We start from the raw sequence: 27,179 nt of genomic DNA, 5'->3' as shown, positions 1-27,179 counted from the left end.
GATCGGACCAGAAGTGAACAAAAACCCATCAAAATCCAGCGTGACGTATACAGTTGTAGCTCATTACCACATTCTCAAAATACGCTTGCGGGCCTTCGCCCAGTTAGAAGAGGACCGGAACCGTCAGCAGGTTTCAAATCAACGGAGAACAGTTGGCAGTTTCCATCATGGTAAGCCGCCAGAAAAATCATTGATTTATTGAAGTAGATCGCCAAGGTATTAGAGTGTAAGTCAACAATTATATTGCCGTTATCTCTGTTGAAATACCATCGACGTCTGAGAGGTGAATTAGACCTATTTAATGCGTAATTTTCTCTTCTGTTCCCCCCAGCGCGACGCTCAGCGGGCTACGTCGATTAATCATGGTCCATATGCTGATGTCTGTCTCAACACGATCGCGATGACGTTCAAAGTTTAATGAAAACAGCGAATTGATTTCAACAACATCCAGTACGAAACAGCATCAAAAAATTAATATAATTGGATAAACAACTTAATTGATCGAGTTCCACTTCCAATCAAACTATTTGAAACGTAATCGATCGTAACTGATTAGGGCTGTCTTCCCAAATGACCTTGGGGAAAATGAAATCGTTACAAAAATTATGGGTAATTACACCCATCCCCACCCCAGGCCCCCCTCCCCCAACATGTTTTTTTCAGTCGATACCAATTCTCTTCGTGCACCCTTTGCTTTGTGGAAACACAGTGACAAACATTTTTTTTTTATTTGCGGAGGGTTTAAAAGACAACAGAACTATCTTGTCGGTCCCCCTCCTCTCTCCCAGGAGACATTTGAAAGCAGAACTCGACCAACTAGCAAACTTACTTACGAAGCAGCGTGCCCCCTCATCACCTAAATTGCCATTGTACGCCACCAACAGGTCATTCGAGCATGCTGCTGTCCTCGACCATGATCTCTTCACGAATATTGAAACAAACACTGCTACAATTAGAAAAATCCGGTACCGCTGAAAGAAGGAGATTTTCTTTCTACATGGAACTGATATTGAAAATCGTTTTAAACTTCCGTGTGCAATCATAGCAATCTTGTACTCAGTCTCTACGCTGTATGTATGTTATGTAGGTATAGGTAGCTAGGTACACGTAGGTAGGTGAGTAGGAAGACAGGTAGGTGGGTAGGTAGGTGGTTTGGTGGGTGGGTGGGTGGATGGGTGGGCTGTTGGGTGGATGGGTTGGTGGAGATAGGTAGGTTGGTGGGTGGGTGGATTGGTGGGGTAGTTAGGTAGGTAGGTAGTTAAATGGGTAGGTAGGTAGGTAGGTAGGTAGGTAGGTAGGTAGGTAGGTAGGTAGGTAGGTAGGTAGGTAGGTAGGTAGATGGGCTGTTGGGTGGATGGATGGGTGGGCTGTTGGGTGGATGGGTTGGTGGAGGGAGGTAGGTTGGTGGGTGGGTGGATTGGTTGTGGTAGTTAGGTAGGTAGGTAGGTTAGATGGATAGGTAGGTAGGTAGGTAGGTCGGTAGGTAGGTAGGTAGGTAGGTAGATGGGCTGTTTGGAGGATGGGTTGGTGGGGCCATAGTTAGGTAGGTAGGTAGGTAGGTAGGTAGGTAGGTAGGTAGGTAGGTAGGTAGGTAGGTAGGTAGGTAGGTATGCGCTGAGTCTCGATAGTCATATTTGTCGTCTGATTTACAGAATGACATACGTCATGTCGACGTAGGAAGCAAACATTAGCATTCGTGACCATTTTTATTTACTTTCGAGACGATTTGCCTGATAACGCAGGGATTTTAACAAATGATGCACTCATTCCAAATATCAGTAGACCATGAGAAAACGAGTTATCAACGTATGATGTCTTTGGGTTGGATAACGATGGTGCCCGAATAAAAGACTAGTACCTTGTTACTACCTCCGGTCAATCTCACGATCACTAGCTTTCATTCAAAGATATCAACAGAACATTGAAATTTCAATAATGCATCACACTAATGAGTAGAAATGCCAGTCGGCATGTCTTTGCGCCTGTCATTAATTTTTCCCTTACTGTGGCGCTTTTGTCGGCCAGGAAAATCCAGTTATTGACCACAGGGAAGCTTCAAACTAAAGTCGGAATAATTACGCTCTGGAAATTACGCAAGCTTTCAGCAGTAGTTAAATTGACTGAAAACACTCTTCAGGGACAAACAGTGACAGTTTGACAGATTTTTTCTAACAAATTCGTAGGATATAGTGCAACAAAAAGACAAATTAAGCTAACAAAATTCGTTCATCTCTGCAGACCCTATAACTTCCTTAGAAAATCAACCGTGAGGAAAGTTGCAGAGGACTGCCTGATGATTTTACCATTTTTACTTGATGCTTCAAATGACTTTGGACGTCATGAGAGAGAGAGAGAGAGAGAGAGAGAGAGAGAGAGAGAGAGAGAGAGAGAGAGAGAGAGAGAGAGAGAGAGGCGGGAGCTTAACCGCTCATCTCCTCATAATATACAATTGCTAGAATCCAATTTTGGTCAGTGAAATTTACCATCAGAAACATCACGCAAGAATCACTTTTAAACTAAAAAGGTGCCATTTCTGTTCTCAAAGAGCGTTACAGATTCTAGAAGAATGCTCATGTTTTTTCTGTACTGAAAACAAAATTCCCACTCTGAGGGAAATTGCAATATATTTCGAGTCATTTGATGTGCGTGATAAGACTGGGCCGGCGATGAACGAAATGGCATTTCTATTGATAACGATTGTTCGCATAGGATCATTACAGGAAGCAATAGAAACCTTTGGAATATATAATACGTGTGAATTCGAACAGATCTCTTTACGATTAAATTACGAGACATACACAGGCCTGCGGTAAATTGTGCTCTGAGCCAAGGTCTACAACTGAATTGCGCCCGAAATTCAAACATGTCAAAACACAAAACTGGCTTCCTATTCTCCGTGCTCGTGAACAAACTCATGAAGTGTCGCGTTTCCTCGTGTAAGAAAATTACTTCGTAGTTTGTGGAAGTGAAACTGATAAGCGTCTTTTCGAGACGGTTTCCCTGGAAACTGGGCCTTTCATGTGCTTAGATATATATACAGTAAAACAATTTAATGCAACGACAGGTTCTTTGAAAGGCTATGCATTTTATGTTGTAAACTGTTTGTTGCCACGCAATGTCTTCTCCCGGATGTTACATCGACTAGCCTAAGGAAAAACACGCTTGTTCGAACAAATCCTGTCTGCGATTTGAAGGACGTGGAAAGGCTGACTTTGCTCAAATTTATTCAATAACGATATGTCACGTCGTGTGGAATTCAATAAAAACTTCAATTGGACTGCAGTCTAGAACGAAAATGAGCCAAGCACTCTTCTCTGGTACTAATCCACCTGCTGCCAATTTTCATCGACAATCAGTGAAGGCAAAACTGAAAGAAATAATGTTTGGCGCATACCAGTTCGCCTAAATGTCTGGAATGCGCCTTCATCACCGGAAAAGACTAATTCTTGAGTGAGGACATCAGTGTTGCGTATCTTATTGGCACATCTATATTGGCAGCGCCGTAATATTACCCTTCTCTATACGACGTGCCTTCATTGTAGGCGCTAGGCGGGCTCATTTTTTTCTCATAAACCTTACATACCTTTAAATATTTAGTGGTCCTAAGACACCAATCTAAGAATTTGGACGGGCATGGTAATTTTAGACTCCCTTCACAATCAATCAATCTTTATGACGCAGGTGGTGAGAACTTTTGGTGGGTTATTGAAGAATAAACTACATTGGCCTTTGATTTTGTCGCACACCAATATTTCAGGTCGCAGAATTCAGACATTTAGTCATTATTAGTATACGTGGTTGCTCACAAACCCGTTCAAATTATAATACCATTGGTGTGTATTGTAGGTAGAGGTATTCAGAACATATAGGTTCGGTGAAAGGAAAGTTCTTTGTATGATCAATTAACATACAGACACCGGCCTTTAAACAAGCGCAGGCTACCAAATTGTTTTGTCGATCGAAAGGCATTTTGTAATTGCAAGTTTCAACGGCGCAAAAGAAGCAGAGGAATATAATCGCCAGATATTAGAATGTATATAATTATTTTATGACCAGATGTGCACAATACAGAAAATGACGCGAAAGGGCAAGGTTACAGATCATTGCACAGGTTAATACGACGTTGGATTACTTAGCCCTTAACGTTCTTTTGAATGACATGTTGCAAATTGCCGCGTGCGGGATTATCCAAACGCCATATGCACCAGTAATATCTGGTTCAACAACGAGTATTTCGACAGGAAACTATCAGAAAAATTGTAATTGAAATCCGATGTTTGAGCCTTATCACCTGAAAAACATATACGAACCTCTAATTTGCCATGGCGTAATTCCCTATATCAAGGGTTTTAACCTTTAAAACGAAGCATCTCGACCAAGGGGTCGAGTACGTTCATAACCTTACAAGATTATTGGCACGGCAGTGGTGGAACCCCCGGAAGGAATTTAGAAGTAACGATTTTGTAAGTATGCGTTTGCCAAGAAAAGTTCAGTTTGTTTGCCATTTTGGCATTGGGGTATTAAAGTTGTTTGCCATTTTGGCATTGGGGCATATTAAAATTATTGGCTCCCGAAGAAAAGTGCCGAAAGAGAGAGAGTCACGTTGGATCCTGTAAATGGCATAAGGGGTAAATCGGTCTTGTAAAATACTATTGGTATGTACTTACAGTACAATGGAGGAGTCGCATGTTTCATTGGTGCTGTCCCGTAGTCTCTATTTAGTACACATTGCGTGTAGTGTTTAACACTAAAAACACAACGTTAACTACATTTATCTTATGTTGGCATAGCTTGATATGACAGCGTTTTGAATTCATAGCAAGCAAGATGTTTCTCAGTATACGACCATCACTCTAAGGAACTTTCATGTTTTATCGGAAGAAACTTTGAAATACATTTCATAGATTCTCATTGTTGTATACGCCGTGCTTGCCGAATTTTGTTCAGTTTACCCCAGGGAAATGTATGTGTCCCTGGAGGTTTATCGTACGTTTATGAACCTATTCAGAACCAGTTACTGAAAGGATCATGTTGAAAACTTGGGCTTCTTTTCATACATGTATTGTCCCTTCAAATATGACAAGAGATCACATGGATTGAAGTACTGTCATTTCCTTCGAAGGAACTCATCGAAGGTTTTCCCGACAAACGATTATTCAACGTTGAGAAATACACAAGAAAACCACTGCACATATAAGGCAGGCGCAAGATAATCCAGTCAATAGTGAACAAAGTTTTAAGTTTAATCTTTTCCCGAGAGGTTTCCAACAATGCTCAACCACGCTCAGCCAGAATTTCAAAACATCTTGCCTTTCGTCAGTGAAAATTCCTGGAGCATGACTTATGTAGATAAGAAGTGTTATTCATTGTGTGCCATTATCACATCAATCTCTGATCCGTAGATGGACGAATTCAATGCGGATAACGCAATGTCTCCACGCGAAAGCGGTTTTGAAGGATTAATATGGGGGAAAATGTTGACTAATACACCAAGAGTTGCTAGTAATTCAGTAATATGTATAAAAAAGGTCCTGAAATGTGAGAAATCAGGGTGCCTGAATTAATCTTTCTTCACTTGCTATAACTAATTTTACGTAAACACGCTTACTCCAACTTAAAATGAAGAAAAATCGTGTCCTAAAGATAGCTTTGATCCTTATCGGGAGGCGTCTATTTTTTATACCTATTATAAAAAAGAGCCAGAAGCTTTCTGTGTCCATTTCACGAGTTTCTTAAGACTTTCCCCAAAGTCAACTTGCTGGGAAGGACACATGTCACAGTCTCTTCTGGGAAACCAAAGTGGATTTAATCATTTATTCGCATTGACAACTGTTGATGGGTTTCAAATAACCCACAGACAAGCTTAGCAGAATAAAAGTGTAAATTGGTTTCGGTTGGGATGAGTTGGCAGTAAGTTTATTCAGTGAACGTTTCTAGGGGGGATTGAATAGCAGAGACTTTATCTAATATATATGCGTACAAAATTCCTGAATCTCATGAATACTCAATATTCATATTACACGCAAAAGGATGGTCAGTCAGCCCTGTACAGGATTAGAGGATACCTTTTCAGATCCTCAGAAAGTGGACTAACGGTGTCACCAGGTTATCGTTCGTAGCATATTAATTCGTTTTTCGTGTATGTGTCCAAGACGATTTCATCTTGTTAATGCTGAATATGCACATTGTTTTCAAGATGATGATCATGTAATTATGCAGAAGTTTGAAGGATACCTTTCAGACAGACACTGTCTTATAATGTTTCCCTTGCGCTCGAATAATATCGGCTCCGTTTTATGAAGCATAACAAATTTAACTTTACAAGTATGCACAAAGTTGAAAGAATCCTAGAAAAATAGCATACGAAAATGGCATAGAAAAGCATAGCACACCAAACATGGCATAGATAGTGAACATAACGCAGCATAGCGATGAACTAGAGATGTTTAAGATATACTTCAACTGTAAGTTCACATGATGACTTTAATTCAACATTCAATAAAACTAATGATATTTGCTTTGATCCAACCACAGCACATAGGTTAACTTTGTAAAGTCGACACATGCTTAATGTACGATCATAAAATTTCATTCCAATGGCTAGTATTATCTATTAATTTTAACCGGATCTATGAGGGCATTGTCGAAATAAATTTCAAAAAATTACCTCATGACTGTCCTGTCGACGTCAAGCGAATGAGCGAAGTTAAAGGTATACAGTCACGTGTAATGTAAATATGCCCATATATGGTTAAAGGGGCGTTCCTTGGTATTCAAAATGCCCATGTGAGAGCGCTGTTTTTATAAAGCGGCCACCTGCTTAAAATCTGTAATTGGTTAGATTTTCCCTTTCCATGCAAGTGTGGGAAAATTGGAACAGGTGACAGCACACCTTTAATTACGTTCAGTACAGAAGTGATATAAATTCACGGTAAATTACGAAAAGTTTCGGAATTCAAGAGAGCATGGAATGACCAGCAAGAACCCTACTTTTTAAACTACATGTCTGCAAATTATGTTTGCCTGGCTTCGATTAACATATTATTTCGGTTCACCAACGCTTTTATTAAACCTCCTAAATTAGATGTCCACTATACATTTTGCATTGTTAACCGTTCCTCATTAAGCCTATGATGTCAAGATGCTAGTTTCGATTTATTGTTAATCTCACCTCGCTTTAGTAGCGTATCTACCTTTCCGTTCTAGCTTGTTAAACTTGTAACAAAAACCTACACACACATGTTCAATTCCTTCAGGAAGGGCATTCAATACTATAGGATGCTACGACAAAGGGCAGATTGCCAAACACTTTTGTACCTGACAGAAAGAGAAGAAAGACATTCTTCGGTTACTCAAGTCATTTAATGTTATATTTCCTTGCACGAATGGTATTCCTTTCAATTAGGCAGAAACCACATCTGTGAACAGCCTTTTTATGAATATTTGGCATCGAATCGATAAAAAGAGGCTGGACTGCAGTATTGGCAAGTGCAGTTAGAAAGTTGACGACACAAAACAGTGAAGGCGAATGTTTTTGATGAGGTATCGATTGCCGCCTTATATTGGGAATCGCAATTCCTTAAAGATCCGGATATGATATTTCAATTTGTCGCTGAAGTTAACTTGGGGTTTTATTGCGTGTGTGTCTTTACAGTTTAATGGTATCGATGTTGGAAAGGTACCATCATCATGAGTCTTTATCCATCGATCTCAATAATCTGTGATACAAATGAAATATGCAAAGCAACTAGCTTTGGAGACACGACCTATGACACATAAAAACATGCGCTCATTTTTCACCAAAATGTGTCATCAGCTACCATCACCTGACACCTTGACAGGGTAAATTTGATATACAGTCAAGAGCACGAGTGGGATTGTGCGGCTATGTATCTGCCATTCTATTCGAAATCAGTGAATTCTCGATCGGATTCGAACGCACTGTCACCGTCCTTTATTTTGCCATAGCATTGAATTCGTTGATCGATGGAAGTTATTGAAACTAGCCCCCGCAATGAAAAGCACATGACCTGAAATTAAAAAGGCATCGTAATCGAAATTTTCATTAATGCGATAGTCGGGTCAGACTCGAATTAAAAATGCCAGGCAAGAGTGACATCAAAAGATTAATTTTACCCGTTCATTGTCTGTTATCGACAACTAATTGCACGGTGGGTCTCGCGGCTAAGTGACATATACATTAAATAATTCCCGAGGCCTTTAGGTATTTTATCGTATTTGTATGAGTACTTAAAGTATTTATTGTCTGCGAGAAATTCCATTCGCAGCACCAATGCCATCGAAAAACATTTAATGATGAATGCGCCCCTGCATGAGTTTCTAAGTGGCCACATTACTTGATACTAGCTAGTGTACTGCTTATTAACAAGAAATCACCGTCTCAATAAATTAAGTATTTCAATGACAGTTTCCTTCCTTGACATACGTAAATTAAAGTATCACGGATTTGGCACTTGACGTTAATGTATGTAGACCATCACCACCCATGAAATCATTGGTGGAGGATCCGGGTGAAGACGCACAGTATCCCACTGTATGCAGCACCATAGCATCAACGGGCACCCATTATCAGGTTCATCAGCTTGTTGTTAGGATCGTAAATAGCTCGCCGATTGGTTGGATTATCGAAAACTATCAACGTGTCAGTACATCTGACCTAATTTGCTTGCTTCTTTACAGAACATGCCATCTCTTTATCCAGTCGTTTAGCCTAAGGGCACATCACATTTACTGTAATTGGACGTAACTTACAATTTAACCGGGCGCATCTAAAGTAAGGTTGGTCAAACCTTCGCTATGCTGGCAGCGAGATTGCCTTCGGTTGCTTTTCATTTTGAATAAATAGAAAATTAATGTAACCTTGGATTATATGGCATCGTGAGATGGTTTATGCGAATTAAGCATTCTTTTGTTTCTTGCCTTCGGCAAAAACGCATCCCTGAGTTTGTATTTAATTGAGGAAGACGAGAAGCATTTGTTCCAATCGTTGTTGTATGTGTGAAATAAACAAAATGATTTCGGCGGATGCGGTGGGTGATCTTATGTGCTCAGTTCATTACAATATCATTACACGGGAGAAAAACAAAACTACCGTCGTGTCATTACATGAAACAGAGGTGACTTGATTTGAAGACAAAGAAGTATGAACAGAAAAGCACTCGTTCTCAGTCCATTTCAATGAAATCGACATCGAAAACTCTTAATAATATTTTACATATTAAAGAGGGGGTTGCACATTCCGAAATATTGAAAGTTGCCAACATATAATGCACAACTGTTATCATAGGAGTCGAAATCGCCATTTTAAGGAGTATATTGTTGCCAAGCTTTATCTCAAGACAAATTATTTAAGAAATCTTTCAACAGAAAAAACAAATTGTGAACGCTATGAAGACAGTAAATGTAAACGAGCACTAATGCCGGTGACAACACAAGATTTGGGACATCGGCTCTAAAGCCCTACAATTAATACCATGGCATATTAGCTTTCCAAATGGAGGCTCTTTATATAAAAGATAAAGCTTTTTACAAGTCAATGAAGGTAACAAAAAATTCTCATGACGAAGGACATGCGAATCAATATAATGACATGAAATACAAGGTTATCATTCATTTATTCACTTACTCTTGAGTCAGATTGTCTTTCAGCAACGTTCCAATGTTTTGTATGTACAATGTCGGAGGGACATTTAATAAGAACAATGTCAACATTTTTCAACGGCAACAAAGTAATGTGATGCCCGTATAATTATCTAGGTCATCACGTCAACTTGGTTTATTTATAATGCAGTTACGTCAGTGGTTTGGCTGGGGCTACACACGGATCCATGTTAAACGAGGCAATAATAATTTGAAATGTAGTTTACTTTTGATATCGATGGATTTATAAACCTTTCTCTTTATTTCGAGATTGTTGCTTCCTTTCACCTTAATATGACCATGCAATCATTTGCTCAACTGCGGTTAACTTTCCAGTTTAGAAAGATCAAATTCCTATAAAAGACAACTGGCCTATGTAAATCAGCTGTCAATTCATTATTTCGATAGCATATGGAATTTGGGAAAGATTTCTTTCATCAATGAAAATCCATACCCATGGGAACGTAAAAAACATTTTTCTGTCAGGTCTATTTACAACAATTGTTAGGACTTCTCGGCCAGATGTTTTGATTTTTCTAAAATTTGCTGACCAGAATAAATGATTCATTCGTATATTAAAACAAAGTGTTATGAGGTTAGGAGGGAGTCGATGTCTGACTGGAAAACTGGTTATTTAAAGAAATTAGTGTAGAAAACTGATAACAGACCATCAAGACTTACTTATACATAGTATGTATGTATGTATGTATGTATGTATGTATGTATGTATGTATGTATGTATGTATGTATGTATGTATGTATGTATGTATGTATGTATGTATGTATGTATGTATGTATGTATGTATGTATGTATGTATGTATGTATGTATGTATGTATGTATGTATGTATGTATGTATGTATGTATGTATGTATGTATGTATGTATGTATGTATGTATGTATGGATGTATGTATGGATGGATGGATGGATGGATGGATGGATGGATGGATGGATGGATGGATGGATGGATGGATGGATGGATGGATGGATGTACGTACGTACCTACGTACGTACCTACGTACCTACGTACCTACGTACCTACGTACGTACGGATGGATGGATGGATGGATGGATGGATGGATGGATGGATGGATGATTGTATGTATGTATGTATGTATGTATGTATGTATGTATGTATGTATGTATGTATGTATGTATGTATGTATGTATGTATGTATGTATGTATGTATGTATGTATGTATGTATGTATGTATGTATGTATGTATGTATGTATGTATGTATGTATGTATGTATGTATGTATGTATGTATGTATGTATGTATGTATGTATGTATGCATGGATGTGCACGTGTGTGTATGTGCACGTGTGTATGTATATAGCTGCACTCTTTCCATTATGTCAAACTGGTGTTTACTAAATTAATACTATTCCAAGCAACGGAGGCTTTTCATGCCTTACAAAATAAAGTATTTCAATTTTAACACATGCTTACGGTTATTCCTAGTAATAACCCCTAGAACTTTTCTTGCACCCTGAATAATACCACCCACATGTTCACATAACAATTATATGTCAATAATAACGCCAAGATCTTCAATGTTTTTGACTTTAATTATAAACCTAGTTTGTATGGGGCAAGTAAGAACGTTACCTTTCCGAATCAGTTACGACTTTGCATTTTGAGACACGAGAACCAAGTTTCACACCATAGCACACATAACACTTTTAATGTCGGATTGCAACATTCAAGAGTCAATATCAGAACCAATAACACGATAAATCTCTTAAAAGATCTTATAACATATATCATTAATGAAGAGAACAAATAAAAGCGGACCGAGACGAGACCCTTGAGGAACGCCTGATACGACAGGTGTCTACTCAGAAAAGGCATTCTAATATAATAGTCATCACTCTGTCTAGCCTATTATGAAGATATGAATCTAACCATGCAGATAAGTGCTCTGAACACCAAATTATGTCAGCCTTCCAAGATGTATTAACGATGATTAATACTATCGAATCCTTTTTAAAGTCGTTGTATATAATATCATATCATAATTTGTCATTAATTGCTAAGAGAAGATCTTTCATGATAATGGATAAATTAGTAACAGCTATGCTGATCGGTAGATATGGCATCAGAGATATAATCGAATTGCTGTCAGTGAACGATCTTTTCAGAGATTTTAAACAGACAAGATAAATTGATATCGGTATATAATTTTCTAACTTCGGTCGACTTCCTGATTTGAAAAAGGGAATGATGTTTGTTCGTTTCTAATTATCAGAAAACTCCTCTCTTTAATTGAATTGCTGAAGAAAATAGTAATTGGAATTACACGTTCGTTATCACTTTCCCACAGAAACGCTTTTGGAATGCTACCACTTCCGACAGCTTAAAGGTATACAGTCACCTGTAATCTAAATATGCCCGTATATGATCAGAGGGGAGTTCCTTGGTATTCAAAATGCCCATGTGAGGGCGTTGTTTTTAAAAAGCGGCCACCCACTTAAAATCTGTGATTGGTTAGATTTTCTATTTCCTTGGTAACTGTAGCAAAATTGGAACAGGTGACAGTGTACCTTTAACATAGAATTCGCCTCGGGAACAGATATTCGGATTCTCCATTTTCCCAATACTTTTCTTATTTATCGCTTATAGTGCTAAAGAGTTAGCACTGGGATGGTGGCATTTTAGAATTTCGAGTATCGATATTGTAATAGGTACTTTGTTTCTCTTTTTCTTACCTTTGCACGGTGATTCCTTATATGTATTCTTGATTTTGTAAGAGAATAATTGAAAGTATCATTAAGGACAGTTCGAGCAAAAGTTTAAGCTTTCAGCTTCGAGGCGCATACTACCTTTATGGTGTTAATACAAATTAGTTCTTTTCTGACACTATCAACATCAAATATGAATAGAAAATTGGTCGTCAATTATGGTGGGTACATCGAGAATATTGGGAGGTTACGTATGGTAAATCTCTCTTACTGTCCTGTCAGATTAAGAGATAGGGCATCTTCATCGGCCTGCCGTACAACATGATATGTATCCACTTACTGTGAGTGATGTTGTTAGCTTTCTTGCATGGCAGTCATTGGGATATTTTGTCGTGTCGTGTTTTTGTCATTTTTCTTCAGTTGGCATAAAAACGAACTCACAATCAGCTAATCTTCAGACATTCCCGCATTGTGCAAAGTTCATTTTCTCGTATTTCTTTTTATCATTTCAATGACAACTCCATTCAGGCTGGAAACTCATTAGACATACATGAGATCACCTCACGCTATTACCACTTACAGTTCGAATCTAAAACAATAGTGTTGTGACATGCTTCATACGGGCAAGTTATACTTGTATTTCGTAAGTTTCCAAATGTCAGTGGCAACCGAAGCCTTATTATTGTATTCTTTATGGCATCGGTATCGGCGTATATCGTTACTATATCAAAAGAGAGACTGTTTCATTCACACACTTACTCTGTCACTCTCCGATCTATCTGTCTGTCTGTCTGTCTGTCTGTCTCTGTCTCTCTCTGTCTCTCTCTCTCTCGCCTGGCCATGGTTCCGTATTCAGTAAAATCGTTCCAGTTATACATCATCATTCGCCAGTTGCAGCTTCGTCCTCGTTTCGCGGTAGTCACTTATTCAACAATTGATTAGCTCCCTTACTTCCTTACTATATTCACTCTGTCGTTCACTCCATCTCACTGAGAAATACTCTGATGTATTAGCGGCTTGACCGTCAGGCCCAGCCTTGGCTTCACGTTCATTCACATCATCGACTTGTAGATTGAAGTTTCGTCCTGTCCTCATTTCTCTCACTGAATTATAACAAGTAGCTAGCTTAACATTCCAGTCTTGTTCAACCTATTGATGTCAGAAATATAACTCGGAAATCTGTACACTTGGAACTTTCATCGCCTGAACGCTGGGCGGCAAGCTCGGTCGAGAAAGTAGAACGAAAATGTCGTATTTCTTTATCAGTAGTAAGGGGAAACGAGTGTCGGAACAAGCAAAGTTGAAACGATGACGATGCGTTTTATAAACCTCTCGCGGGTATAGATATTAATGACCGTCTCAGGTGTTGATGAAATCGACAAGTAAAACATTTCGTGTAGGCTTTATGAAAGCACCGAAGGCCGAGCTCACATATGAAGATGTATTTTCCATTTAGGCACAAGGAAAAGTAATTTGCACATTAGAGAAACCGAAAACTTGTCGTAGAATGAATTTCATAAAAAGCGGTCGATTTTAAAAGCTGAAGGCCCATTAAAAGACCTAAATTAGTGGACAGACTGAACGAACAAAACAGCCTTGAAAACACGCACATCCGTGAAAAATTGTAAAGGCTGTATTTTATGTCTACATGCGCGCTTTACTCTTATTAAGTGTATGGATCTAATTTCAGTCTGATTTACCGTGATTTTTTCCCCGATTTTTAGTACTTGTCTAATTACGAAGTAATTGAATTTTTGTCGCGAAAAACAGAAAAAAAACTTATCGGCTTTCTTGTTGAGTGGCAAAGTGGATTCGTTGGATAAACTTCAATTTTCTTATTTCCTTGGCATTAAAATGGATGTTGTAAGGCACAGCAGCCTTCACAACCAATCGCTGTACCTTCTGTATAGTTATCGTGGTCTTCTACCAGCGAATATCGAACTTAGGGTAATGTATTATGGTATTCTTGGCAGTTTGATATTTGATTCATATCTGAGATTTTTTGCGTTTCTTTCCTTCTCCGACGGTGCAGCTCGCCTCGGGCTTGTTCTTTTCCCACAAGAGGGAAAATACACCCCGCAAATCTCTGATGTCCTCTATACGTGTACTTCAAAAAACTAGTCGTTCCTTTTCTTAAAAAGAAAATTTCAGGCACATGGATTTGGTGTTCTTTGACAAGAGGTTGATTTCCGCTGCATTTAGCTACAGCTACCATTGAACATTAGAGTTTGTTTGGATAGATGTACGCATGAGGCCATTGGAAAGTGAAGGCCACATTACCGTTTACTCGCTTTTCATACTCAATAACAGACTTTCATTGTCCGACAAAATATGCCCGCCATAATTTGAAAGTTCCGATTGGTCCACTCGCGCTGAACTGGAAAATTTCATATTTTGCGCTAATAACTATGATTACTCTGTGGTTATTACAATTTTGAAAACGCTCTTGGGAGCATTTTTCAACAAGAAGAATCGTCGGAGGATAATGGCCGTTCTGAACGTCAGAAAACCAACAAAGGCGCGAATGATGACCAATTTTTGACGCGCGGGAAAGCAGTCGTCTGCATACATGTTTCGATGAACGCAATCACTTAGTTCATCTGATGGGCATTGCTGCAAATTCTGACAATACTCAACTGTATTAACGACAACACAACAGGTGAGGTCTCTATTGAAAGTTTGTTCGGGGTTTGACAACCTGGAGTGAACTAGGTCGCCGTTCGGTCGCGAAGAAAGGCTTGATCTTATGATTTCTGGTATAGGCAAATACAAACAAATCAAAACAAGAAACCAATGTTTCTTTCATGAAACAACAATCCAACTACAGTCTGAAAAAATTTCTACTGGGGAATTAAGATCTTAGTTTGGCCTTACTCTTCTTCCAGCAATATTCAGGCAGTGTTCTACGCAGTTTAAATGAATTTCTTTCAAAATGCGAACGTTGCCGTGCACAGTGTCGGACTATTACAGTCGATTTATATTTGCTAAAATGAGCTCTGTCGCCAACGAAAATGTCAAACTTTTTAAGAATCATACTGCCAGGCTGGCAGATAGAAGGTCATCTTTAGTGTGTTTCAGGTTTTCAAGACAACTACACATTTTTTTATTTAAAACTTCAACATCACGATACCTCTCGATGTATCATAGCGAATCCACCATATGCCATGTGCAGTTTAAGTGCATTAAGGCAGAGTGCGCCTCATGAACAGATATTCGGACATAAAACTTTCACAATAATTCTTTGGTTTATGGCTCATTTTGAACCTCATGGAGTAACTAAACCTTTCAATGGTTATTTTTGTTGAAATTGAACATGTAATATTTACCGTAAAATCACACAGGGATGGTGGCTATTTTGAATTTCCAGAGTTTGTAAATATTGGGTAATTTGTCTCTCTTGTACAAAATTTTGCACTACGACATCTAATGTCCAATCTTGATCTTTGAAGGAAATGATTTAAAGCTCCCTACAGAAAGTTTGGGCGAAAATTCGAGTCTTTGAATTTCAAGGCGCGAACTACTTTAACACATTCTTGATCAGTGTGCTTACAAGTCGAGTGTACCAACTTAATCTGTCAATATCAACACAAGTATACGACACATCGCAGACAACCATGATACCCAACATTGCCTTCAAACGTCCACAAAACCGATATGTCACCCGTATCTTACTATGCCGATGAACATCAAAAACGTTAGCTGATGCTTTCCTTAAAAATACTGACACGATTCATTCTAAAGCCGACACAAGATCAGAACATATGTCATCTTCCATATCAAAGGGGAAGTTCACCAAGGATGATTTTTACATATGTGCTAGCTTTGTGGTCACTTACCCCGGAAAAGCTATTTTCAACATTTATAACTCGCGCGATTTTTTACAAAAACCTATAAAAACAGTACAGGAAGTTGCCCATGTAATTTTAATCATGGGAAAAAGGCCCAGGCTTGGAGCTTGCACCATGTGATATGGAAGGGACCATCTTCGGACGGGTATGGCCCCGCATTGTCCACTCACAGCAACACAGTAGTAAACAGCAACACAAAATCTGACAGTGGACAGTTTATTATAAGTGATTCATCGTTTACGCAAGGATACTCAGTATAAACAAAGTTCTGTAAAAACGTATAGCCTGGTTTGAGCGTTGGTAAGTGGACGATGTCATGGGAAGATGGTCCCTTCCATATCACATGATGCAAGCTCCAAGACTGGACCTTTTTTCCCATGATTCAAATTACATGGGCAACTTCCTGTACTATTTTTATTGGTTTTTTTGTAAAACAATTTCGCGAGTTATAAATGGCGAAAATAGCTTTTCCGGGGCAAGTGACCACAAAGCTAGCACACATAAAAAAATCATCCTTGGTGAACTTCCCCTTCAAGGTGGCGTTGCAAATAATCATCATATTTTTTCAAAGCAATATTACTTATCGAAGATGACATGAAAACCCCCTACATCCTCTTACAAAAAAGCATTGATCCCAAAGTTTATACGGTAGCAATACTCTACTCAAAGGATAAATGAGTCCATATTTTGGATAGAAAATCTCAATTTTATTTAAGTAAAAAAACAAACAAACTAGAGACTACTTAATAATTGAGTATTTCATTTGAAACTAGAGTAAATGTAGAAAAAAGACAATTTTGTTTTGCATTATCTATTTTCATTCTTATATGGTAGAAGTTGAAAACTGACTTTCAAACTAACTGATTAAAATCATGGTAAGCAAAATTGAAATAACTCTTATTCAACATGTGATAACTGTATTGCCAAACAAAACTGTCGTTTTTTATATTGTATTGGTAAAGTAAATAATGTGAAAATTTCACAAAATCTGACCCAGCTAGAGTGGAGTTAATTTTTTTAATGTTCAAGCCAGGAAATCTGGTGATTTGCATAAAGTTGCATAAATTTCCACTTCTTTCTCGCTTAATTTACGACTGCTTGTCATGCTTAAAGGTGAACTCAACCGATAGGAAAATTGAATAAATCTTTGCAGAAAAGTGATTTTGAGCAAAATAGGCTGTGTTATGTGCAAATCTTAAGGGTAAAGTAAGTTGCAAATTGTTTATATAAAAATGACATTGCTGTGGCGGTCTCTTTTCCAAATAAATGACTCCACACAGCTCGTTGTAACAATAATGTGTTATTGTGTGGGGGAATTTCATTTGCCGGCGATTCTATTCTATAACATCTCCCGATTCGGTGTGCAAAGCATACTGTAACTTTTGGTGTTCTCAGCTCTAGATCAGTAAGTTATCTTTTCTTGCACCGAGTAAAACTTCGTACTTGAAGACAAACCCCTGCACTCATAGGCTTTATATACTTCTTTGGCATAAAGAAAGAACTTCGCAATTCCTGTTTTCAGTTGATATGTCAAACGTAATTATTCAACGGATATCCTTACTGTTTCACGCCATTGTCGTCTCCAGTCACACAATTAATTGCACACGGTAGCAGCTTTTTGCCTCCTTCAACTCGCTTCTCTGTGCTGCAAATATAGAGGAAATGAATGAGCTCTTTTCTGTCTGTGATGAAGGAAATTTAAATCTTAAATGCTTCGAACGATGACGCACTAGCTCTAGAAAAATATACATACAGTAAATAACGTCTCCAATATTATCAATAAGGTTTTATTATGATTGTATGTTGCTCAAAGTCACAGAACTTCTAATTGACTTTTAAATAAATCTGCTCTGGAGTTAATGAGCGAAAAACTTTTAAAAAAAATCTTTGGATTAGGATAGCACACGTTTTCTTGCCAGCTAATTACATTAAAACTTCTATTCATAGACTTTTCGAGTTCAATTTTGAAAGTAGTAAAGTGATGTCACTGGGTTTAATTCTTTCCTTTGGCACTTAAAAAAAAACAACACAAAAAAAACACAGTGTTTCCGTTCTCCGCCAAATGCGACTAAAACGTTGCGTTTGGCAAAGAGACCTGGTAACAAATTAGCTATATTGGCAATGCCAAATTTCATAACACCGCCGACGAACTGACACATGCTGTAAAAACTCAGCTGACAGCTCGGCTTAACTTTTGGTACAATGACGATGTTCATCTGTATATTATCATAAACAGAGCAAACATCGAATTCTCAAACGTGTACAAGACGTTGATTGTTTGCCCTAGCCTGTCGCACCATTATCTTCAATAGAAACTGAGATAGGTTTAAGTCAATTTAATGAGGATTGATAACACAAACGGCTTAAAAATCAAATGTGATAAATTTCGTTACTGACAAGGCACATCTTTGCTAGACTTAGAAGACACATTGTCCGCGGTACTGTCTTAATGTTGTGGCGAATTGCATAGTCAGCTACATACTACATGTAACAGGGTAGAGGTCTTCTATAGAACAACTATAAGACATTGAGTATTCATTTACTATTGCTAGTCTGCTGAAGCAACACAGTGCAGTGTAATGGTGATGTCCATTTGCCAAACAATGGACGCCTTCAACACGTGATAATTAAGATAAAATATAAAGTTGAGGGTTGTCATCGAAAATGTAAATTCACAGTGACTAACGTGGTTGAAATGAGGAGGTATGCCCTTCAACTGCCATTATTAGTAGTGGATATCTGGTATGTTTTTCAAAATGAAGATTCTAATGGCTAACTTCAATTAAAATTCCAAACATCTGGAATTATTTGTTGTTGCCTTTTCATTTGAAGCCACGAATTATAGGCTTGGCTCACAGAAGTTCCGGTTTGGCCCGTGAAATGTCTATCTCTTCTATCGTTAAAGCGATAACTTATATTGAAACTCGGAGGAAATTCTTCGTGAATCGAAGAAAAACATGGGTCTTGTGACATAGACTTCCACCGACATATTACTGGCACACATGTCACTAGTTATGATCCTGATATCCACACGTTGATGATATAATATGAAAACTTATAGTCACCTTGTCATGTGAAAACATCACCTTATGCTCTTTGTAGAGGAATTGGAAAGAATTAGAGATCAATTTTTCGAATGCGACAAACTTTCATTCTGAATACCTTCATGGTAAAGCCGAATTACTAAACTGTACCGATGACTCCTGTTCGCCTTGAAAATAAACTGTCGTTGAGAAACACTTTACAAATGAATTATGAATTTAGAAACATTTTACAAATGAATTATGAGATGGTATAGATGAGTAAACTCACTTCGTTATTTCGCATTATTTCATCTCGAACGCAACGTTCAGTGAGCGGATTTGCGATGCATTATTGATCGCACGTTTGCGTAAGTTTACATTTGGCAAGCGTCTGACAGGGGTCACCATCACCGACCTTCAAACCCCCACCGAGAATTACAGTAAAAACATAGGGTTCGTTGACCGGCAGAGAACATCAGAAATGTATTTTAAAAACACATCGAACGACCGGTTTTTTAGTGCATCGGTCCTTACGTCATTTTCACACAGTACTTCCGGTCACTTTGTTGCTCACTATTAAAGTCAATCCGCTCCGACCCAGTACAGGGACTAAGCTTAGTTAAAGTGGAAAAGGGTACTTTCTAAGAGTATAACGCGCCTCGGGACAAATTTTCGGACTCTCAAATAAAGCTCTTGGAGAAAGAAAAACTTGCACCGTCTTAGTTTTTCGAAAACTAAGAATTTGATTTCCCCCCATGGAGTTAACACGTAGATGGCGGCCATTTTGAATTTCAAATATCGCAGAATGTTTGGTAAATTGTTTTGCTGGTTCCAAACCCCCGATTTTTATTGTTGATTAGGTAATAGAATGGTTGAAAGTTTCATTTGGGAAAGTTTGAGCAAAGGTTAAAGTCTTTCACTTTCGAGACGCATACAACCTTAATAGTATCATAATTTTGATACCCCCCTCTCCTCAAATTATTTGTTGAATCGTATGTGTTTGCCTTTGCATTAAGGAACTATGTACCACGAAATGACTTAACCTTTTGCTCAAACTTTCCACAGGGGAAATTTAAACCATTCCCTTTCGCAAGAAAAAAAATAAAATCGGGCCACCGTGCAAAATTTGATACGTGTGGAACAAATTATCCAATATTTATGGATATTTGACATTCTCAATGGCCGTCATCGCTGAAGTAGCTGTATGGGAGAAAATTGGTTTTCGATTTTTAAAAAAATAAGCGAGTAGCTGAAATTTTATTTACATAAAGAGCTTTAAGATGAACCCAAACAAGTGGTAGCCTAAATCCAGATAGTCTACTTAGGTAAGCAACAAACCATTCCTGCGACGGATTTGATAAGCTCTTGATATATATGCAAGAGCTAGTGAATACATGGAGCAAAATGGTCAAAAACCTCATGGCATGCCTGTCACTTGGATGTTTTATCACTGATATATTATAACAGCGGTGTGATGAAACGGTTCGAATGAAGTTTGCGTATTGCTGTGGCCCCGAAATGTGAATATTTAAATTTGACCGAAGTTCTGCACAGCGCACATGCGTTGTTTTGCATACGCAGCGGTGGCACTGAGACTTGCCACTCCAGACGTCAACACAAATGAAATGAAAAAAATCGTACGCGTCATTGTAAGAAATTGATTTCGTGTTACTTTCAGTTTTGTATCTTATTTTATATATCAATGTTGGTAGACAGATTCGTAATTCTTTTTAGAATAAATTCCGCCCTAAACTAAATTCATGTTCAGAGCCACTTTGACGGGTTCAAACGATGATATCAAGCGAAAATAGTACTGATATTTTCGCGTTCAGAAATGTTAGATCGCAGTATTTTCGCCATTTACACTGGCGTAATGTTAATTAGTTAACGCTCTTGTAATATTGACAATAAGAAGAATCACCTTTCACATGATTACATTTTCAGACTACATCCACTCCCATTTCGTCCCGTCAAATGTTTCAAAACATGACTGGTTCCATGCTCCTAGCAAAACGTATTCCCGTTAGCGTCATGTAAATCGAAACCACTCAGCTTTGATCAGATGTATTTAACCCTTTAAGTGCTGTAATTTTTACCGCCAAAATTTTATTGCAACATTTTTTCAATTTTTAAATTCTTTGTGTAATTCTTTTGATTGATTATTTTGGACCAAATGGATATCATATTTCGTTGGCTAACATTTTTGTCAAAATTTTGTCAAAAATCTGAAAAAATTGACTAGGGTAAGCTTATGTTTTATAAAGGTGACAAAAATTGACTTTGGCGCTCAAAGGGTTAAGCGTTTTTTATGAAATTTCTTGATATCAAATTTTGCTTTTCCCTTTCTTTTCTTCGCACGGTTTTAAACCCTACCTTGTCTATATCCCAATTTAATATGTATCTTGACTTATTTTTCACACTCTTTTTACGTTAAAAGTCTATTTTGATAATGTTTTTGCTCTCATCTTATCAGTGCTTCGTTGTTTTGTATTACCTTTTCCATCGTGAGTCCTTACGTATTGTAGCCATTTGATCTACGTAATGAATAATAAATCAATAACATCTGGTCAATAATGGTCCTCGTTATCAGAGCAGACAATTTACATATCTTTAGTTGAGTAAGGATAACAGAAATGGCCCTTTTAACGCATGCTCTCTTTTAACGCCTGCTGGCAGATGCTTTCGTCGCATCAGTGTGATAATCTTACGATAACCTGCGCCATAAGTGACGAGATGAAACAGTTATGATATCGAGAGAACAGGGTACTGCTGGTTGCTAAGCGTACAGGGTAGAGAGCAAACATGTAGATTTAAATTGTAATGTATCTCAGAAAACCACAGGGTGAAAATCATACTATATGTACAGACATTTGTTTTGCCGGTTAGTATGGTGCCATTTTTTTCGTTTTTGAATCAATGGGGTCGCAAATATGTAGTAGCGTGGAACACCACAATGTAAACCACGAATACCTCTGACTCTTTTTCGTCTCTCTATGTGGTCTTATGGTAAAAATGAAAGCAATGCATCAGCCACAAACCTCGCTCCCGTAACCTACAGAATTGCACGTTAAGGCGGCAACAGCGTGTAAAAGGATGTCAGGCCGTCACCACTCAATCACCAGCAGGAGCTAAAAGGGGTCACTCCACGCACAGCACTCTCATGAAACTTCCTCATTTAAGAGTTAGAATAAACTGACGTAATCATATTAGTTGCACTACGTCACTATGAATATCATTGACATTAATTTTTTGAGTTTTATTTTCAAGGTAGAAATGAAGGTACTATATAATGGAGTTATTTGTGATCATCCATGACAGTCTTGTTTTCAACCTTGCGGAAGAGTATACTAAAATATGTCTGTGTGTCGGACACTATAGAACACAAGCAAATTCTTAAACCCTGGATCTACTTTTGATTGACCAATCAGAGTGCTCAATTCAGGGTGTTTTATCTACTCGTAAAGCCTTGGTCACCAAATTCCAGAAACGAATGACAGCGCCGTAGTAAAGTACTGTCAATCAAAAGTGAACATGTCATATTCTGTAGACATCTGGTACGTTTTAATATTCAAATTTGGTAACACAGCGGAAACCAGCTGCAACACAAAATCTGCTGTGCCCTAGGGCATTTATATAATGTGCCGTAGGGCATTTATAGGATGTTCCATTACATTGCAAGGCTATTTCACAAATAAAAGTTTTAATTTATATCCTAAACATGTTACATTGACAAAGGGGACGGTTGACGTATACACATTGAAAACAAAAATATATCAGTTAGGGGCGATAGTTTTTAAGTCGGATAAAACCCTCGTACTCGGGCTCTTCTGGTATATAAAGTCCAACCCTACGATAAAATGTCTCGGCCTGCGGCCTCGACCTGCACGTTAAGGTCTCGGCCTCGACATTTTATCGTTGGGTTGGACTTTATATACCAGAAGAGCCCTCGTACTCGGGCTTTATCCTATACTTAAACCCTGGATGGAAGTTTTGCTCTTTAACGGTAGATTACGCCTTGAGGACAGATATTCGGACTCTCAAACTTTTACAATACGTTTTTAGTCTACTCATGAAGTAACTAAACTTATTTTTGAGAAAATCAAAAAATGGTTTTTCCCCACCGAGCTAACAAAGGGATTTTCAAGTATCTGTGAATATTTGATAATTTGTTTCTCTGGTGGCAAATTTTGCACGGGTACCCCTGATTTCATACTTTGGAACTGTTACTTTAAATATTTCAATTTCGAGACGCAAACTATCTCAAGATACACGTACTAGCCTATAGCGTCAATTCGCCCAAAATTCATAGTCACGCACCACCGTGGCTTAGTTCATATTGACTTTTTTCAACTTTGCAACTAAGATGAAAATGACTACACTTTCACTGCTGATCGTTGAACTGACGATATGCCAGGAGAAATAGATTTGATGTAAACCTAATTTGATGTTTTGAGCACTCATGCCCAAAAACGTTCAAGACTTCAAGAAGGTTCAATAGTTAATCCCAAAGTGTTTAACTTCGACGGCAAGTTGAAAAGTACCATTCTGACCCACAACTCTATAGCCGTAATGATACGAGTGTGTTCTGGGTCCCCGTGGTACTTGCATGTCTTTTGTATTTTCGATAGCGTGGGTTTTCAAAATCACGGCGTGTATGATTTTTAACTTGATTGCATCCATTTTCCCCGGATGCACAAAACCCAACGGCTCCAGGGCGGCGTGCTGAGAAGAAAATAAGAGCTATTACACGTTGTGTTAGCCTTACCAAGGTAGGGTAGTGCCATTACAAAGATGCTGCCGTAACCTAGTTTAAACTCGGGAAACCCTGGAACAATGTCTGTCACAAATGGCAAAGAACATTGAAGATATGCATTGCTTGTTGTTGATCACGCTGTTGGTGATGCTTGTTTTTTTAATATTGTTGTTGCCGAGAATACATGCACAAACACATTTAAGTTATAATTTGGCGTCCTGAATATCGCTTCTGAGGACATCTCGTGTCACGACTTTCAAGAACACTCGTAATCTCCCTCTATAGTCTCTCTGCCCTTATCATAATTCCCCTAAATGCGAGCGAAGAGAGTGCAAAATAGTGCGATGGCAGGGATGAGTCACGGATCCTCAACTTCAACAAATGTATATCCGATTTTCTTCTCCATAAACTACAGAAGTAATTTCTGTGTCGCCTACCATTTTGTCTCTTTTACTTTGGTATCTGGAAATGCCAGGTGCTGGGTAAATGATAATTTCGCCTCACTTAGGATGAATGGTTGGTTTCATATACTGGTGTGACGTGCCGTAAAAGGGACCATGTGTACTCTTAAACCTCTAGGATGTGGAATAACGCGCTACATGTCTGGAGTCGGCTTTCTTTGTTAACCTACAGGGTGCCGATTTTAATATGATGATATGAACGTTGTTGCTATTCGACAGGAAACAGAAATTTTTGAGATAAGGGTTATAAATTTAAAATAGGAGCTGGATCAAAAGTATTGCCTGCCAAATTGTAAAAAAAATGTCACAGCAGTGAACAGTTTGAGAAAAGTTTTTGTGAGGAGTGAAAATAATACTACGATGAACTCAATTCTCTGGTTGATAGATGAAGCTTTAGCGGGGTCTGGAGCCTTTGCCTATGGCCGCATTTATAAACAGTTCATCTTTCATTTCTAACTTTTGGCCAAGCTTTCAGAGAATCAGTTCATACGGGTGAATATCCTGAAAAGATTGCTAAAATTGAACACGATAAGCTAGTTGTGTCTAGTAGTATACAGGAGCATATTGGAGGAAATGCACGACTCTTAAAACTAACCCGTTAACCTAAGATATTGCTGTGCCATTTGTAAGTCTTAGGTCTCACACAATAAAGCTACAAAAGTATTTTGAAGAATGAGCATTTTTTTGAAACTGTTAAATTTAAAGCTATCAGATTGGATATAAACCTTCCTGTATGAAAGGAACTACAAGGGATACTGGGTATCACAAAAAATGCCACGATGAGAATTATTACCGTGTGATCTTGATGCCCCCCCCCTTCCCGATTGCATCGTATGTCTGGCTCATGAAAAGAAAACGAAACAGAGGCTGTCTCTCAATATACAGACATTGTACAGTTGATATAACCTGTTCAGAAAGCATGTGGCAGAAGTTAGGCGCAAGGTGTTCACAACAGCTTCCAAACAACATAGGCAGGAGTGATCAGTGACGTCAGATGAAACCGAGTGTGATATTATAGTGTGAAAGTACTAAAGTGTACTCTAATTCAAGTGTTTCAGGCTTTTCCCTTTCTTTATTTAAAAACTGTGCTGTGCCTTTACTTGACAGAAAAAAACATGCTTTCCGGAGCAATTTTCAAAAATGCTTTGGAACCCAATCCCTCCAGCGCTCCCCCCTAAATCAAGTGGTGTAGCCGTAAAGTGAGAGACCGCCGCCGAATCATAAAGAAGAAGCTAATGAGGAGATAGGTTATTAAACCTTCGGCACGAAAGTTGTGACGAAAACTCAAAACGAGCGCATGATAAGGACATTGCTAAATCTTCTAGCATATTTCTGTTCCACACCATCGTACTGTCTCCAAGCATTCGCTTAATTCGATGGAAAAAATTCATATTTACCTTTTGCCACGTTATTAGCATCATAAATTTTATGAAGCTTTACATCATTTTATGGACAGAAAATTGTTAACACTTAGAGATTAACACAATAACCCAATTATCTTCAACATGATGAATTAGCTAAGTGCAACTGAAATCGGTCATCTGTCGTCTTACCATAAGGGCTTTTTGGTACACTTCGGCAGCTACATCGTGCGATGTCGTGTCTGAATTTCCTTTTTACTTTGACTTTGACACGTCGGCGTAACCAAGATGGTGTACCTGTTTGTGACCCATTACATGTTAGTGGAAATGTGTATATGTGCCCGCGCGCCTGGTTGCGTTCGTGACTAAATTTTGTTCCGAACAAAACACGAAAAGCTCACAACCGCGGTTAGGCCGCGTTCAAAAAAATGGTGAGGGGGGGGGCTTGAGGAATCGCGATTGAAATCTTATTTTTTCAGATCCCCCCCTCAATACCCTCAAAAATTTTCAAGTCCCCCCCTCAATACCCATAAAAATTTTCAAGTCCCCCCCAAATTACCATATAGCCGCTTATTTATTAGGAATGCACGCAGAGTAAAAAAAACGTAATGTGTGGTTCTGCACGCAAATGTTCAACACTACCTCTTATCAGCAGGTTGTAGAGCCATATACCTAGGGCAAGTTCTTAATTGATTTTTTTTTAAATGCATCAGTGAACTTTTTGGATTTCTCAGTCTAAGCCGACTTGAGTTTATCCAACTCTGGCCAATTCAATGGCACCAGCTGAAAAGCACACAAAATGACAATCATGAGAGAGTATGAAAATTGTGTATTCCTAGCTACGTTTTGTGAAAAAATGAGCACAGTGACCTACCGATTTTTTTTTTTCAAAAGTACAAGACATATACAACTTAGATGCCACTTATGAAATGTTTTACAAAATTGACAATACTGGAAGGTTAAAATATTCCATGATATTAATGTTTTAATCTCAGAAATTTTGGGTGTAATAATGGCAAATTTGATAACAAATAAAAGATTCCATTTAGTCACACATTTTTCCATTTAAATTAGAGTCTTTACTGTTCAAAGTTGTACTTTTGTGTTATTGGTACAATGAGATGTGAAAATTTCATTCACTGCATGAACTTGAAATGAATGGTTTTATATATTGATTTTAAGTGATTTTAGAAAAATGGACTTTTCATCGTACATTTGTATAAGATCAAGTATGGTGACCCCATCTTTTTTCTCTAATATTTGATTGTTCTCATATGCCAGAATTCAAAAATCCATGGTAACTGTTAGTTCCCTAGTCTTCTATGTGTTGCTCTCTGGCTGGATCCTGTGTACAAGTAGATGTGTGTTTCACTGTCGATTGGGTGTCC

General features: G+C 38.2%; 1 protein-coding gene across 1 annotated transcript in view; it reads left to right on the top strand.

The window, feature by feature from the left end:
- The first annotated feature begins 52 nt into the window (after window positions 1-52).
- LOC139118846 (guanylate cyclase soluble subunit beta-2-like) overlaps window positions 53-27,179 on the top strand; it is a 79,406-nt gene continuing 52,279 nt past the window's right edge. The window contains exon 1 of the mRNA XM_070682352.1: window positions 53-170. Coding sequence (XP_070538453.1) covers window positions 168-170 — 3 coding nt within the window. The 5' untranslated portion in view covers window positions 53-167. The remainder of the gene's footprint in view (window positions 171-27,179) is intronic.

Source organism: Ptychodera flava, chromosome 19 (assembly GCF_041260155.1).
Source record: "Ptychodera flava strain L36383 chromosome 19, AS_Pfla_20210202, whole genome shotgun sequence".
Taxonomy (NCBI): domain Eukaryota; kingdom Metazoa; phylum Hemichordata; class Enteropneusta; family Ptychoderidae; genus Ptychodera; species Ptychodera flava.
The sequence above is the reverse complement of the archived record's forward strand: the minus strand, read 5'-3'. Positions and strand labels throughout refer to the sequence as shown.